Source organism: Triticum dicoccoides, chromosome 7A, assembly GCF_002162155.2.
Source record: "Triticum dicoccoides isolate Atlit2015 ecotype Zavitan chromosome 7A, WEW_v2.0, whole genome shotgun sequence".
Classification (NCBI taxonomy): Eukaryota; Viridiplantae; Streptophyta; class Magnoliopsida; order Poales; family Poaceae; genus Triticum; species Triticum dicoccoides.
Window position 1 is genome coordinate 730,131,264 of NC_041392.1, and position 15,886 is coordinate 730,147,149.

A 15,886-nucleotide genomic window follows, 5' to 3' on the forward strand; every position below is an offset into this window, starting at 1 on the left:
AAAGTTTAAACCTCAGATGATGTTTGAGAAAAGTTTTGCTGCATGATAATCATTGTCCATGTCTTTTACATAATGATCATAGTACCTTAACTCAATCAGTACACGAGGTTAAGCAATGCATGAAGGTAGAAGTTGACCAAACCAGAAACCGGTACATATGACAGAAAGTTCGGTACAAATTTGGATAACTGAACACAGAGAAATCAGTCAAATTCCCTCCATATTAAACCACCATTGCTCCAAACCGGAAAAACATGAATTCATCAGTCAGAGAAAAGGAGAACCAAATTCAAGCAGACATACCAAGCCCGCTGCGAGATCCACTTCTTATATAGCCACCAGCAATCTCGTACTGATGTCAAATGTGCAATGATTGTGACTCTGTGTACAACGGCACATAGGGTAGAAATAACGGCTTGCCACCTGCAAGATGGGAGATCACTTTGACTTGCCGATTATCCATATTATAGCATATTAATGTGATACCCCCCGCAATGAAGAACACCAAGTTGCATTCCAGGTGAATTGCAACAAAATCAAGATCCCCATCAAGGCATAAATCTGTCCATCCAAATACGCTCGAAGTTTCAATGCTATGCTTCAGTATCCATTGTTCGTCTTGATAGTTCTCCAAAACATAAACTATTAGTCGAATGACAACACCATCTTTATCCCTCTGAAAACTGGCATAATGTAAGCGGCCCTGCGACCGCTGAATAAAACCTTCAACCACACCAAAATCATCGAACTGACCACCAGGGTTACTGAATTTCATCCATGTTTCTCCCTTGGTGTCCACCGCAGCTACACAATCGTGTAAGTCGAGGTCAAAGGCAAGAAAAAACAGAAGGCCATTTAGAAAGTCAGTTGCGGAGGAGTGCCCGCTAGCAAGCCAGGTATCACTGTTCCATCTCTTCTCCTTATAAACCCACTCTTCGGTTTCAGACGAATACACTGCCACTCCGGAAAGTTCGGTGTTCTCCTCTATAAACTCAAACACATGGAAATGCGACGACAGTGCCGGGTCAAAGCCCAAACATGTGGCGGCCACCTCGGTATTGGCCTTGCCGGACTTGGGCAATATGACCCACTTCTCCGTGGCCGGATTGCACACGACATAATGGAATGCGCCAACCCCATCGGAAACGTCGTGGCATCGGCAGAGGAGGAGGCCGTTGCAGGAGTCAAGTAGATCGATGGGCAGGAAGGTGAGGGAGGTATCAAACGGAGGGCGGGGGTCCCCCGAGACCGAGAGGCTGGTAAAGTAGAAGGGCGACTCCAGAAGCCGCTGCCCGGTGGTGCTGCTGCCGTAGAAGAAGCCGGCCAGGGTTTGGGGGAGCCTTTTGCGGTGGTCGGGGTGCTGGATGAGCCCGAGCCAGTGCTTCGAGACGCACTTGCAGCGGCAGAGCGACTTGGCGGGGACGCGCGAGAGGATCTCCACGAGGAGGTCGTCGGTCAGCCTCTCGGCCGGCGTCCGGCTGGGGAAATCGGAGCAAGATCTGCGGAAAGAAACACAAACGGAGGAGAGTCAGGGGAGCAGCCAAGGAGGGGGAGCAGCCACCGGGCGTGAGTCGACGCGCGGCCTTCCTCTCGCCGGCGAGGGCGCTCGGCCACAATGGACATAGCGAATGGGCCGTGAGTAAATGGGCTAACTGTATCATATCTGTAAGCATCGGCCTGTCTCAAAATAAATTCATCCCATCTTTCCGGAAAAAAAAATCTATCCCTACAAAAAACTCAAAAAATCCTGTTTTCTCAAAACAAAGGCTAAAAAAACCATGTTAAAAAAGAACATAAAAAATACTTCCGGGAAAAGAACAATTAGAGTTTCAATCATGTACGCAATACTGTACCTTCTTTTTTGAGGGACACAATAATGTACTACTAATTGGAATGGCGGCTGCTAACAATCAACCAGATGACAGGATCGTTTCCTCTTTCGCTAGCGACAACAACCCTAGCTTTAGGTTTAGGTCGCCGGTGGTGAGAGGGGTCGCCAGATCCCGTGCGTGCAGATTGTTTTAGCTTTAGGGTTTAGAGCCCTAGTGGCTTAGGTTTTTGGATCGTTCAACGTCTTGGCTTCGACAGCGGCGACGGCGGTGCTAAATAAAGAAGCTACGGATTGTTCTCCGGCGAGGCGATCGTCTCTATGTTTGGTGATGGATTTGAGAACCAGTCTGTTCAAGCGGGCATATCGTGGCAGCGACGTCGTCCTTCTGGTGGACTTGTGTCCTTCCGCTCTACCATTGCGACGGTGTCTGCTCCAGCGTGTCGCGGAGCTTGGGAGGTAGTCCAGGAGCAGATGTAGATTGTGGTCTGCATCAACGACATCTGAAAGAAGGAACATGTGTTGGGTTCGTCATTGATGGATGGCAGATATGGTTTCCTCATTCGGCGTGTAGTCGTGGTGGGGTACCAGATCTGGAGTTTGATGGCATGTCCATGGTGTTCACCGGTCTGATTTGTTTAGTGGCAATGACTTTACCTTTTGGTGAGCCACCTTGGAGGTTTTCAAAGCTGCATAACAGCGATGGAGTCGCGCCGAGCTCGGGTGAGGAGGTGATCCGTCATTATTTTTCTTTGATGGCTGTTGTAGTGGTGCCAGAGGCAGGTGACTAGCGTTGATGTCAAACTAAGAGATGTTCTGCTATATTTTCAGTTTTGTCATGTCGGTCCTTACGCGCTAGATGATTAGTGCGAAACCTAAGTGCTACTTGTCAACCGTGTTATGATTTTCCCCGAAGAGGAAGGGAGGTGCAGTACCATAGAGATAAGTATTTTCTTCAGTGAGAACCAAGGTTTATCGAACCGATAGGAGAACCACACAAATTCATGTCTTCGGTACCTACACACACAAAAGCAAATACTTGCACCCAACGCGAACAAGAGGGTTGTCAATCCCCTTGGACTCGCTACTTGCAAGGATTAATTTTGACAGTGGTAGAAGGATAAATAAATTGTAAAATGATAAGTATGTGAAGGAATCGGTACATGATAAGTATGTGAAAGTGGTATGTAGCTCGTTTGGGTCTAGAGGCACTTCTTTTCTTTTTCGTGTTGCAGTTTGCACAGATAATTATTGTTCAAGGTTGGAAATGGTCTCTTTCATGTAGTAATTCTGGCTCTTTGGTTGTGTAGCATTTTCTTATGAGTTTCCTGGCTTCAATTTGCCTTGTTTGATGGGCTCCGAAGCCTCAGGACATTTATCTATTGGACAGTGACCCAACTCTGCCCCTGACTCGACTGGAAATAAATAATGTCAAGAATGTTCTTCATGCCTGACACGACAATTTCTGGATGATTTGCTGCTTCATTTTGTCAGCGTGCAGCAGAGCAGGCCATGACCATCATCAGATGTAATGGAGATCTGAATCATCATCGCATTTTTTGCATGACGGTCTCTAGGAGAAACCCTTTGGATGCTTTGCAGAAATGGGCAGCGCAGGCTGGGCCGGAATAAGAATTTATCGATGATTTGTTGCTTCATTTTGTCAGCTTGCAGCAGAGCAGGCCATGACCAGTATGAAAATGGCCATCAGCAGATGCAAGGGAGATCCAAATCCTATTAACCCTCTGGAATTTAGCTTGAGTATGAAGTCACATATTTCACTGTTTGAGTTTGAAACTATTATTCTAAAAAACAATAATTATTTAGTAACACTAATATTTCTTGAATAAGTAGTTTGACCACAGTTTGACCATAGTTTGACCACAGTTTGACCATAGTTTGACCAGATTTGACCAAAATTCAAAAAAACTGAAATAATTATTTAGTAACAATAATATTTCTTGAATAAGTAGTTTGACCATTGTTTGACCAGATTTGACCAAAATTCAAAAAAACTGAAATAATTATTTAGTAACACTAATATTCTTGAATAATTATTTAGTAACACTAATACTTCTTGAATAAGTAGTTTGACCATAGTTTGACCAGATTTAACGAAAATACAAAAAAACTGAAATTTGAGCATAACTTTTTTTCCTTTTAGAATTTGAGGAGTTATAGCCGTTTTACGTTTTCCCTGCACTTTTTGCAAAACATGTCCAAATTTAAGTTTTTAAATTTTCCTAACTAGTAGATGTAGTAATATAACTACCTCTCGAAGGATTTTATTTTTTGAAGTTTTTATCATTTTCTTTTGATTTTTTCAAAACAAAAAAGGCGATCCAGGGGTGTGTGTGTGTTAGAGTTTGAAAATGGGACCTTTAGTCTCAACCCGGAACTAAAGGTCTAATCTTTAGTCACGGTTTAAGACACAAACCGGGACTAAAGGGCATCGCACCCTTTAGTCCCGGTTCGTGTCTTAAACCGGGACTAAAGGGCTTAGGTGAACCAGGACTAATGCCTTAGCCGCACAAACCGGGACCAATGCTCACATTAGTCCCGGTTCGTGACTGAACCGGGACTAATGTGAATATTGCCCTGTGACCAAAGCCTTGTTTTCTACTAGTGCCACCAATCCATCTTCAGTGTTGTACTGCTGCATCAACCTTGCCAGGCATGTTGTCGACGCCACCACGACGCCAGATAACGCCACCATCCTGCGTGTGTCCATCCACGCGCGCCCATCGCCGAAACTCCGCAGCGCCATGCCGCCATGATCCGCCGTCGGCCTTGCGGTAGATGTAACACCGCTCCTTCTCTTGACCTCCATCCATCACTTGCTCCAAAACGATGCCCCCAAGAGGGAAAGCGATACAGAGAACGCCATCATCGTCCGATCCGGGAGACCCAGATCTAGGGTTTCCCCCGGAGCATCCCGAGCCTGATGACGCAAACTGCAACGACGATGCCTCGACAAGGAAACGACATCCAAGACGCCGCTATCGTCCGCCATGACCGTAGTCGGCGTGATTTTCATCGGCACTTACGCCACCGGGCGTGCGCCGCCGGCGTCGCTGGCCCTTCAACTGGAGAAAACTCCAAAAGATGCCCTGAAAAGGGACTACGACGCAAAAGCACCGCCATCGCTCGATCCCAAGGAGATCTAGGGTTTCCCCCAGAGTTGCCCGCGCCGTCAAGGACCAAACAAGGATGGAATCCGCAGATCCGCCCAGCTGCCGGTGTGTCGCACCCGCCACCGCGCCGACCACGACCCGGAGACCAAGCCCACGCCTGGGCCCTGATCCGGCCGCGCCGCCGCCGTTCCTGACGACCGCGACGCCCCAGATCTTGAAGCCGCCTGCCATGGAGGTATGGAATCGCCGGAGCGCCGCCACCCCCGCCGTGACATTCGGCCGAACACCACGCTCCAGCCCGAAGGTGCCGGGCCGCCCCAGCCCCTCACGAGCGGGAGGGCCCCGAGTCCCCGCCGCCGCCGGCGACGGCAAGGCTTCGCCCTACCGCGCCCTCGGGCGGCGGCGAGGGAGGAGGAGGAGAAGGGGAGGCCGGGCGATGGGATCTGGGAGCCTCCCGGCCACCACACGGGGGCGACTCGGGAGGAGGCAGGAACATCTACGACCCCTAAGGTCCTTGATTTCATGGGTGTAGACCATATACCAGCAAAGCACATACTCAAGTGATGGACAAAAGATGCAAGGGATGTACTACCACAACACTTGGCATACCTTCAGAAGGATCAGATATCAGTTAACCCCATAACATTCAGACATTCAAATCTGTACACCCATGCCCTAGAGGTTGTCAGACTTGGTGAGGCAAACGCATGTGCGTATGAGCATGCGATGGAACTCCTAAAGGAAGCAATCCATAAACTGACACCTATAGCTATTGTGCGCGACGGGATGGGTTTAGAGGACGTGATTCAGGCAAACAAGGCGAAAGCTAGAGAGGTGAGTGTGGGGCAAGCACCACAGATTGGGTATGGGAGTGACCCAGATGGTAGTGCAGTCGGTAATCTCCTCAGTTTGATGGCTCCAGAGCATACACAGAAGGCAGGCCGGCCAAAGAGCAGCAGGGACAAACCTTCATATGATGACCGTGCTGCGAAGAGCAAGAAACGTAAGATAGTGACACACCCAGCTGCTGCTGGAGCATGCGATACGAGCAAGCCAACACGCTTCTGCAGAATATGCCGACAGCCAGGGCACATGAGTACCACATGTCCGCAGAGGGGCGACCTCCCTCAGAAGGCAAAGAAGGAGGAGAAATGCTCAATCTGTGAGGTGGGAGGGCATCGGAAGAAGACCTGCAACAACCCTAAGGTTGTGCTACATGTTGAGAACATGACCTGTGGCACATCTTGGCCCATGCTCGACGCGCCGTGATCAGCCAACGGCTGTCCGCTGGTACGTATCGAATAGATGTTGCCTCTTTAGTATCGAAATACTGGGAGGTCCACGTACGTGTAGGCCTTATGATGCCGGGTACGGCCCTCATTCCAATGCGAGTCAATGGCTAGCGATACCGACACCGTGCCTGGCCGTCCGCTCCTATCAGTTTTTACAGGCTCTTAGAGCGGCCGACTCATTTGCGGCCTAAATTTGCGTCCCAAATGTGTCGGCGCGGATGCCGAACGGACGCTTCGCGCGCCTTCTCGTTGTCCGTCGCATCCCCACATGACGGTCGTCCAACTACCCGCTGCCCACGCGGTCAGCTTAATTTATGACGACGGACCCACACGTCAGCGACGGCGCTCGTCCTTTTTTAAGACGACCGTGCGGCGGGGCCGTCCTCATCCAAACTCGCCGTCCACATCTGCCCATCTTTGCTCCCTCGTCGCCGGCAAACCCTAGGCACCACAACCACAGCAGGATGGGCCTCTTCTCCGGCGCCAGCGGCAGCAAGGCCAAGGGCAAGTCCCCCTCCCCCCATCCCTTTCCCCTCAGAGTTCCTCCCACCTTCGTCGGTGCCGGCGCCTCGCCGGCAGAGGCAGCGCGTGAACGTGCCAGTGCACCAGGCGGAGTGGCACTTGCAGAACCGCCAGCCTCTGCCGTATCTGGACATGACGCTGCCGCACGACTGGCATCTGGATCTAGATAGGATCCCAGTGCCGGCGGCACCGCGGACGGCTCGTGCTCACACGGAGGAGGTGCGGCGCCGGCGAGCACTGCTGACACCGGAGCAGCGCCTCGACAAGGCCTATGCAACGGACTCGCCCAACTGGGCGAGGTGTTTCGCCTTCAAGCACGAGGAGGCGAGGTGACGGGGCATGCATGAGGTCGCCGCCAATGCCGCTCGTCGTCCGCGAGGAGGACCTGACAGCGCAGGACGCCTACCAGGCGGCCCTTGCGACCGTCTACCAGGAGAGCGAGGAGGATGAGCGGCGCAGAGCGGAGGCGCCGGAGGCGGAAGAGGAGGCCCGATACAAGGTGGTAATGGCACAGGCCCTTACCCTCTTTGCGGGGGGCAACAGCGTGGTGCGCCGGTGGCCCCGCCGTCCCCCATCAAGCCGGAGCCGCGGCCCAAGCCCGAGCCCATCGCGCGCTTCTCCTGGAGGGGAGTGGTGCGCGAGTGGGTGTCCGCGCCACCGGTTTGGCTGGGGGCGACGCCGGCGCAGGAGCTGGCATACCTCGAGATGTGGCGCCAGCGCCGGCTGGCAGAGGAGCGCCGCCGCGGCGAGTATGAGGAGATGCTCGAGCGCGACCTGGAGGAGGAACAGCGCGAGGCCGAGGAGGAGGCGCGCCAGGCCGCGGCTGCACAGGCGGCCGCACACCCCCACCCCCGCCCCGGCACTGCCTGCGCCGGCACAACCCGACATGACTGTTGGGTTTCGTAGTAATTTCAAAAAAATTTCTACGCACACACAAGATCATGGTGATGCATAGCAACGAGAGGGGAGAGTGTTGTCTACGTACCCACGCAGACCGACTGCGGAAGCGTTGACACAACGTAGAGGAAGTAGTCGTACGTCTTCACGATCCAACCGATCAAGCACCGAAACTACGGCACCTCCGAGTTCGAGCACACGTACAACTCGATGACGATCCCCGGACTCCGATCCAGCAAAGTGTCGGGGAAGAGTTCCGTCAGCACGACGGTGTGGTGACATCTTGATGTACTACAGCAGCAGGGCTTCGCCTAAACTCCGCTACAGTATTATCGAGGAATATGGTGGCTGGGGGCACCGCACACGGCTAAGGAATAGATCACGTGGATCAACTTGTTGTCCCTTTGGTGCTAGCCCTGCCCCTCTATTTATATGTTAAGCCCCGGGGTCGAAACTTGGAGCAAAAGTCTCCTCAAAGTCGGTTTTGCCCGAAAGGCAAAAGTCCCACTCGGACTCCAGGACCAAATGCCACAATCCTTGGCGTCTGGCCCAGACGCCATGGGCCTCGGCGTCTGGCCCAGGGCCAGACGCCAGGGTCTCCGGCGTTTCGCCCCCTGGCCTCCGCAAAACTCCTTTTGCACCGAACTAAAGCCTCATGGGCTTGACCCCTTGGCCTAACCATATCATCCAATATATGAATCTTTACGTCTCGACTATTTCGAGACTCCTCGTTATGTCCCCGATCTCATCCGGAACTCCGAACTCCTTCGGTACATCAAAACTCATAAACTCATAATATAACTGTCATCGAAACCTTAAGCGTGCGGACCCTATGGGTTCGAGAATAATGTAGACATGACCGAGACACGTCTCCGGTCAATAACCAATAGCGGGACCTAGATGCCCATATTGGCTCCTACATATTCTACGAAGATCTTTATCGGTCAGACCGCATAACAACATACGTTGTTCCCTTTGTCATCGGTATGTTACTTGCCCGAGATTCGATCGTCGGTATTCCTCTACCTAGTTCAATCTCGTTACCGGCAAGTCTCTTTACTCGTTCTGTAATACATCATCCCGCAAACTAACTCATTGGCTGCAATGCTTGCAAGGCTTATGTGATGTGCATTACCGAGAGGGCCCAGAGATACCTCTCCGACAATCGGAGTGACAAATCCTAATCTCAAAATACGCCAACCCAACATGTACCTTTGGAGACACCTGTAGAGCACCTTTATAATCATCCAGTTACGTTGTGACGTTTGGTAGCACACAAAGTGTTCCTCCGACAAACGGGAGTTGCATAATCTCATAGTCATAGGAACATGTATAAGTCATGAAGAAAGCAATAGCAACATACCAAACGATCGGGTGCTAAGCTAATGGAATGGGTCATGTCAATCAGATCATTCAACTAATGATGTGACCTGGTTAATCAAATAACAACACTTTGTTCATGGTTAGGAAACATAACCATCTTTGATTAACGAGCTAGTCAAGTAGAGGCATACTAGTGACACTAAGTTTGTCTATGTATTCACACATGTATTATGTTTCCGGTTAATACAATTCCAGCATGAATAATAAACATTTATCATGAAATAAGGAAATAAATAATAACTTTATTATTGCCTCTAGGGCATATTTCCTTCAATGACGGCGTTCTGGAACACGGCGTTCGCCTGGGCCGGGCCGGCGCCGACGCTCATCGACCTCACGGACCCCGAGGACGACGACGATAACAGCCTAGGGCAGCACGCCGCCTCGTAATTTATGCTGTTTTTTCTAAATGCAAATGTGGACGCATGGACTCTCGCCGGCCTTTGTGGCCGGCTTTAATGTTTAATTAATGATGTTTCTCTTTTTTTAATATGCATGCGTTCATTTTTTGGCGCCGTCAAAATGGGTCTTAGGTCAGTGTTGGGCGCACGCGCCGACCCAAATACGAAAGCGGACATCTGTGTTCGTCTGGCCGATCCAAACGGACAAAAAGCGAATGAAATCGCCGTCCGTTTGGATCGGCCCATTGGAGTTGCTCTTATGGATCGGCAACGGCAGTGGCGCTGATGTTGTTTCTCCTGGTGTTTGTTGCCTCAATGGTTGACAGTAATTATACCATGGTAACCATGATCAGGTCAATGATGGCGACGATGACACAAAGATCTTTGTCACTGGGTTATGTGTGTTAAGCTCAACACGTCTTGTTGGCTTCACTGGGGTTGTTTGACTGTACTCCAAGCCTAATTTAACTACGTAGCGTGCCTAACTTGGTCAGGGTTTTAGACCTTGGACATTTTGGCCCTGATTTTCCATAAGAAAAAATGAAGTGCCTTCTTATTGTTCAATTGCAACTGCACTGCTTGTTTGGTTTCAGCGAAATTTCTTGAAGTATGCTCAGCATTTATTCAATTAAAATACTAATGCAAAGATTAATTAGCAGCGAAGATCATATTGATGGGTAACATGCTCCCACTTAAGCATGGCACTGGCATTGAAGAAAAGGTACACAAGAGAAAAAACAAGAAAAATTGAAATCATTATGGATGGATGAAATAAAAACAATGTATCGAAAGGATTAGCACGATGAGGAAAGTAAAAGAAAAAAATGGTATCATCTGGGGTGGATGGAATAAAAAAATGAATCATCTGAGATTGATGAATAGAATTTGCGCAGTTGGGAAGGGAGAGAAAGAAAAAAGAAAAAAAAGGAGTATTCTGGGATGGATGAAATAAATGAAAAGTAATCAAAATCAGCTGAGATGGATGTAAAAAGATCGTCGGATCTACGCAATTGCGAAGCGAGGGAAGGAAAGAAAAATTGAAATCATCTAGGATGGATGAAATAATGAAATAAAAATCATATGTGGTGAATGAATAAGCTGGGCCTCTAATTGCACAGCTCATTTTTCATCCGAAAAGAAAAGTAACAGTAGCTGCTGCGGGGTTCGAACACGAGCGCTTTCCTGCCGATTTGTCTCAATAAAAAACGTATTCCTGCTGATCTTCCCGTGATCCATCACCCTAAAAAAAGAAACTTCCAGATCGTGCCCAGTGAAGCTGCTGCATGGCTGATCCGATCCCTAGGAATGGCTATCATATCGGTAGTCCTATCAACACTGTCAACCGCAAAAGAAAAAAAAACACTGTCTGGGCTTTCAGTTTGTTTCGGAGACTTGGAGCTGAAAATCACAGCACCCACAGAGCCATGAACCTCGTAGTTTCACTATTATAGGGCATAAAAAGGTCAAAATTCAGAAACAGTTGTTCATCGGTTACTTCTTTGTTCAACTCAACCACTCGTCCCCCGCGTCGCCTCTCTAGCGACTCGGGCGGAGCCCTCGTCCGCGCCGCCGGGCCGCCCCCCTCACCCCCCTCCCTCCCCTCGCCGTCGCCGGAGGAGGCCGCCAGGCTAAGCCCGGGCAGCGAACGGCGGCGCCGGGGTCTTCCCCTTCCTCTTCCTCTCGTCCGATGGCGGAGGAGGCGGTGGCGGATCTGGAGCCCCTGCGACGACGGCTTCCCCTGGCGGTGCGGCGCGCGGCTGCTGCGCGGCGTCGGCGTGGCCGTGCCTTGCGGTGTGGTTGAGGCCCAGCGACCGCGGCGCCTCCTCCCCATCCTTCGATGTGACTCCGGACACATCTGACGGCGGAGGACTGTGCGTCGCGCGAGGTTGCGGCTTCCCAGCGGCTTCTCTGTCTGCCGGCCATCTCGCAGCGAGGCCCGGAGCGAGGTCTCCGATCTGTTCAGGCCCTCCCTTGCCTCTGGATCTGGTGATGTGGGCTCCGGACCGATGGGCCTGGTCAGGCTCCTTTGGTGGTGATGTCATCGGCGGTGGTGGGCTGTGGTTGCCGGGGCGGCGGCCCCGGGTTCGGCGGTGGCGGCTTCGGCCGGGGGGCGGAGCGCTTCTGGACGCGGCGGATCGAGGGGTCCCGTGGCTAGATTGGAGTCGGCCTCGGCAGGGGTGGTGGTTTGTGGGCGACGGTCGGTGGTCGGTGGTGGCAGGTGGCCGACACATCTCCGGGAGAAATCCTTGCTCCATTCTTCACCGGAGCCGGTGACGGCGGCGCCCGCAGGTGCCGCGGTCTTTCTTGGAAGCGTCGTCGTGGAGGTGCTCCACCTTCTCCCCACGGCTTGGGCTCCGGAGGGAAACCTCTGATCCGCTGGATTGGGCGATGGAGGTGTCTTCACGTCTTTCTCCTCCGTGGGGGCATCGTTTCGGAGCCGGCTACGACTGTGAGTCTGGAGGATGATGGCATCTTCGCCGTCGATGGCAGCATCTTCGCCGCGTGGTTTGCTGAGGCTGGGGCGGGGCACTGGTTTCTGTTTGGCAATGATGACGGCATTGAGAGGAGCTTGGGTCGCGGTGTGGTCTTCGGTAGTCGGTTCTTCCCGACGTGTCCGAGGTGCTCTTCCGTGGTTGTTGGGTTGCTTTGAAGTCAAAGCTACGTTGGAGCGTGTCCAGTGGTGACGATGACAGACATTCGGTGGCCGTTTTGCGGTGGGCATGATCGGCGCAAGTCCTGCATATTTCCCTTGTCTTGCTCGTCGTCAAAGTCGGAGCTGTCGGTTGCTTGCGCGTGTGGCCAACCGTTGGCATGTGCCGTCGTGTCTTGTTCCATGTCGGTGGCCAGGTTGGCCGGTGGTGCCCATGTTATGTGGGTTGTGATGTATCGGTTTTAGTCCGGTTTTCTGTCAATTAATCGGGCAATTATCTTATTCTTAATCAATGAAAATGATAAGTCTTTTGCCTCGTTTCAAAAAATATATATTCTGAAACAACTCTGCCAAGTTGCTGTACATGCAACATTACAGGCATCGTAGTACAACTAGAAGCACGACTACAATGCAAGGCGCACAACAGTGCTTATTTCAAACTCTTTTAAACTACCTACCTGAACAATACCCACAAACATAGAGCACTTATGCGTTATATAGAAACTACTCATGCAAAAAAAGAAAATTATGATCCAAGCTCGGTGTGTATGATCATGTTCTGCTAAAAACATTTCCTATGTAAATGCTCTTATATTCTTTACGGAGGGAGTACTTAGCAACTTGCTTGCTAATTATGCAAAAATCATGTAAGTTATTCCACAACCATCTTACACATGGCACTTCTCATGCAAAACTGTGTACCTAGTTGATTGTCTGAAGTTAGAGACACAAAGCAGTATTCAGCTATAATTCAAACATATATATCCTTCACTTGTCAGTTCTCTTCCCAATCCAAGAAAGGTAGATTCCAGATTGGCGAGACATGGGCAGCGCAGGCTGGGCCGGAATAAGAATTTATCGATGATTTGTTGCTTCATTTTGTCAGCGTGCAGCAGAGCAGGCCATGACCAGTATGAAAATGGCCATCAGCAGATGCAAGGGAGATCCAAATCTGCCACACCCGAGTAGAACATGTTTAAATTTAGTTATATGAGAAGTGTCAGTACTACTAGCTGTGAGGAGGAGGAGGTTAGCCTTGATGGCCAGGTGGTACCTCGGAAGGACACCTTTCGGTATTTGGGGTCAATGTTGCAGGAGGATGGGGGTATTGATGAAGATGTGAACCAACGAATCAAAGCCGGATGGATGAAGTGGCGCCAAGCTTCTGGCATTCTCTATGACAAGAGAGTGCCACAAAAGCTAAAAGGCAAGTTCTACAGGACGGCGGTTCGACCCGCAATGTTGTATGGTGCGGAGTGTTGGCCGACTAAAAGGCGACATGTTCAACAGTTAGGTGTGGCGGAGATGCGTATGTTGAGATGGATGTGTGGCCACACGAGGAAGGATCGAGTCCGGAATGATGATAACGAGATAGAGTTGGGGTAGCACCAATTGAGGAGAAGCTTGTCCAACATCGTTTGAGATGGTTTGGGCATATTCAGCGCAGGCCTCCAGAAGCTCCAGTGCATAGCGGACGGCTAAAGCGTGCGGAGAATGTCAAGAGAGGGCGGGGTCGACCTATTTTGACATGGGAGGAGTCCGTTAAGAGAGACCTGAAGGATTGGAGTATCGACAAAGAGCTAGCTATGGACAGGAGTGCGTGGAAGCTTGCTATCCATGTGCCAGAGCCATGAGTTGGTTGCGAGATCTTATGGGTTTCACCTCTAGCCTACCCCAACTTGCTTGGGACTAAAAGCTTTGTTGTTGTTGTTGAGAAGTGTCAGTCAGGGTTAACTGTTCAAGGTTAAGCACTATGGTTTTTTACTGAGCAGTTTTTTTACCACTGCCTAAGATATCATTTGTAGTTTCGTACAGAATCTTGCTGCAGTTGTGGCTAACAATTTCGGCCAAATATGGTGCATTCATGTGCCTCGGCACACTTTTGTCACTGTATTACTGACGATGGGTTCAGCAACTGTATATATAAAATTTTAGAAGGGTTTTTTTGTAGCTTTGGTCAAATTCACTACGAATCTGGACATTTTCGCGAATCCTAGTTACTCTCTGATTTATTTGTTTATTGTTGTATAGTCATTTGTTTCTAAGTTCTGATTAACCCTTTAAGCATGGATATTGTACTTGAAGTTTTCCCCCAATGTGTGTTTGCGACTTTTGTAGAGAGCTGAGAGGAGCCATGAGTTCATTTTGTGAATTCAGGAATATGTATACCCTATAACCAGAAGAATGTATGCTGACTTGGCTGTTGTTACCTAACTGACCTTCACTAGTAAGCGTGCACGTGCAAGGCACGTATTTTAATCTATAAAAACATTAACTCTGTATTTCGATTGTTATTTCTCTTGTCAGCCTTTTTAACCATTTAAATGTGTGTTATATCGAACGGGCGCGTGTGTAACACACGATCTATACACATGTTCACATAAAATTCATGATCACCTAAATGTATTGTAATTATTACTTCCAAAAATACTTAAAAATAAAACTAAGCAACATTATGTAGTACTCCATGAATTTTAACATCCAAAGACCACAAGCAGATATGCACAATTACGAATTTTTGATATATTCGATACTAAATATCAATACAATAGAAATCCTACTAATAGTTTTACAAAATTTGCCAATGATGATGATAGAACCACACAACCAAACTGGTCAAGTTGGAGGAAAATAAAATTGGATAACATTCAACGGTAAATATAAACCAAATGATTAAAAGAGCTATCGACAAAATAAGTGAATTTGACAACACCTTTTTTTTAGAGGAACGCCTCTGCTTATTATTACTTGATCAAATGGGCTATTGATTGTCAAGAAAGAAGAAGTCAAAAAGAGACACGCCCGACGCTCAATTTGGTCGATGATATATGTTGTGGATGATTTGATTAGGCCATATAAAGCACGGTCATTTGCTATAACGAAACTACTCCATATACGATGGGCATTGTCCGATTTTTATACGACCTGTAAATCCAGCGGCGACTGTCCTCTCAATCTCTTGCATGAGCAGCCGGATTATACACATCGTACAGGAAACACAAGAGATCTGTTGTACGTGTAGCACGGTCAAACAGCCAATCCCTCTAAAAAAGGACATTTGCTATAAGAAAAACTAAAAAAGACAGCGGCGGCTGCCCTTTCAATCCAACCGAGAGGCTGTCAGCTTCTCACCGGATAGCTTCTCACCGCACAGACAGACACTTCACTTTCCCCGCCGCACGCCGCCTCCTCTCCACTCTCCAGCGACGACGTCGCCCGGCGCCTCCTCCCCCAACCCCCCTACGGCCTCGGCCCGCCGCCTCCTCTTCCCATCACGGCGTCGCCCCGCCGCATCCTCTCCCCACCACGGCCTCGCCTCGCCGCAAACCCCGCCGGTTTTCCCTAGATTAACTCTGCCGCCGCCGTGTCCCAGCGCAGATCAAGGTGCGAGCTGCTGGACACGATGAGGGAGCGGGCATCTTGGAGAGGGCCGACATCCACTGCGTGTACGCGAGCACCTCAGGCTCAGGCTGCGTCAGATGGAGCGGATTCGCACCGTCATCAAGGGCCATGGAGCTCGGGACACCGCGTTTTCCCCCTGCTCTGACGCCAGCATCACCAACTCAACTCGATGCAGGGGGATGCTTCTTCTTGTCGGGACGTCGTGCCGCCATGGAAGGTCTCCCTCCCCCCCCCTCTCCCTCCCCCCTCTCTCTCGTTTCGATTTGGTACGGTGATGTACTTGGCTCCCTTCCCTCCCTGATGCGGTTCCTCACGCCTCTCTTTTTCGATCTGTAGTTGAGCTGGTAGGTCTAGCATCCATACTGGCTTTACATACA

At 50.1% G+C, this 15,886-nt stretch overlaps 1 protein-coding gene across 1 annotated transcript in view; it reads right to left on the reverse strand.

Annotated features, from left to right (window-relative positions):
- Window positions 1-358: 358 nt before the first annotated feature.
- Window positions 359-15,886, reverse strand: part of LOC119330214 (F-box protein At5g07610-like) — a 34,231-nt gene continuing 18,703 nt past the window's right edge. The window contains exon 2 of the mRNA XM_037603333.1: window positions 359-1,499. Within this exon, the coding sequence (XP_037459230.1) occupies window positions 359-1,499 (1,141 nt within the window). The remainder of the gene's footprint in view (window positions 1,500-15,886) is intronic.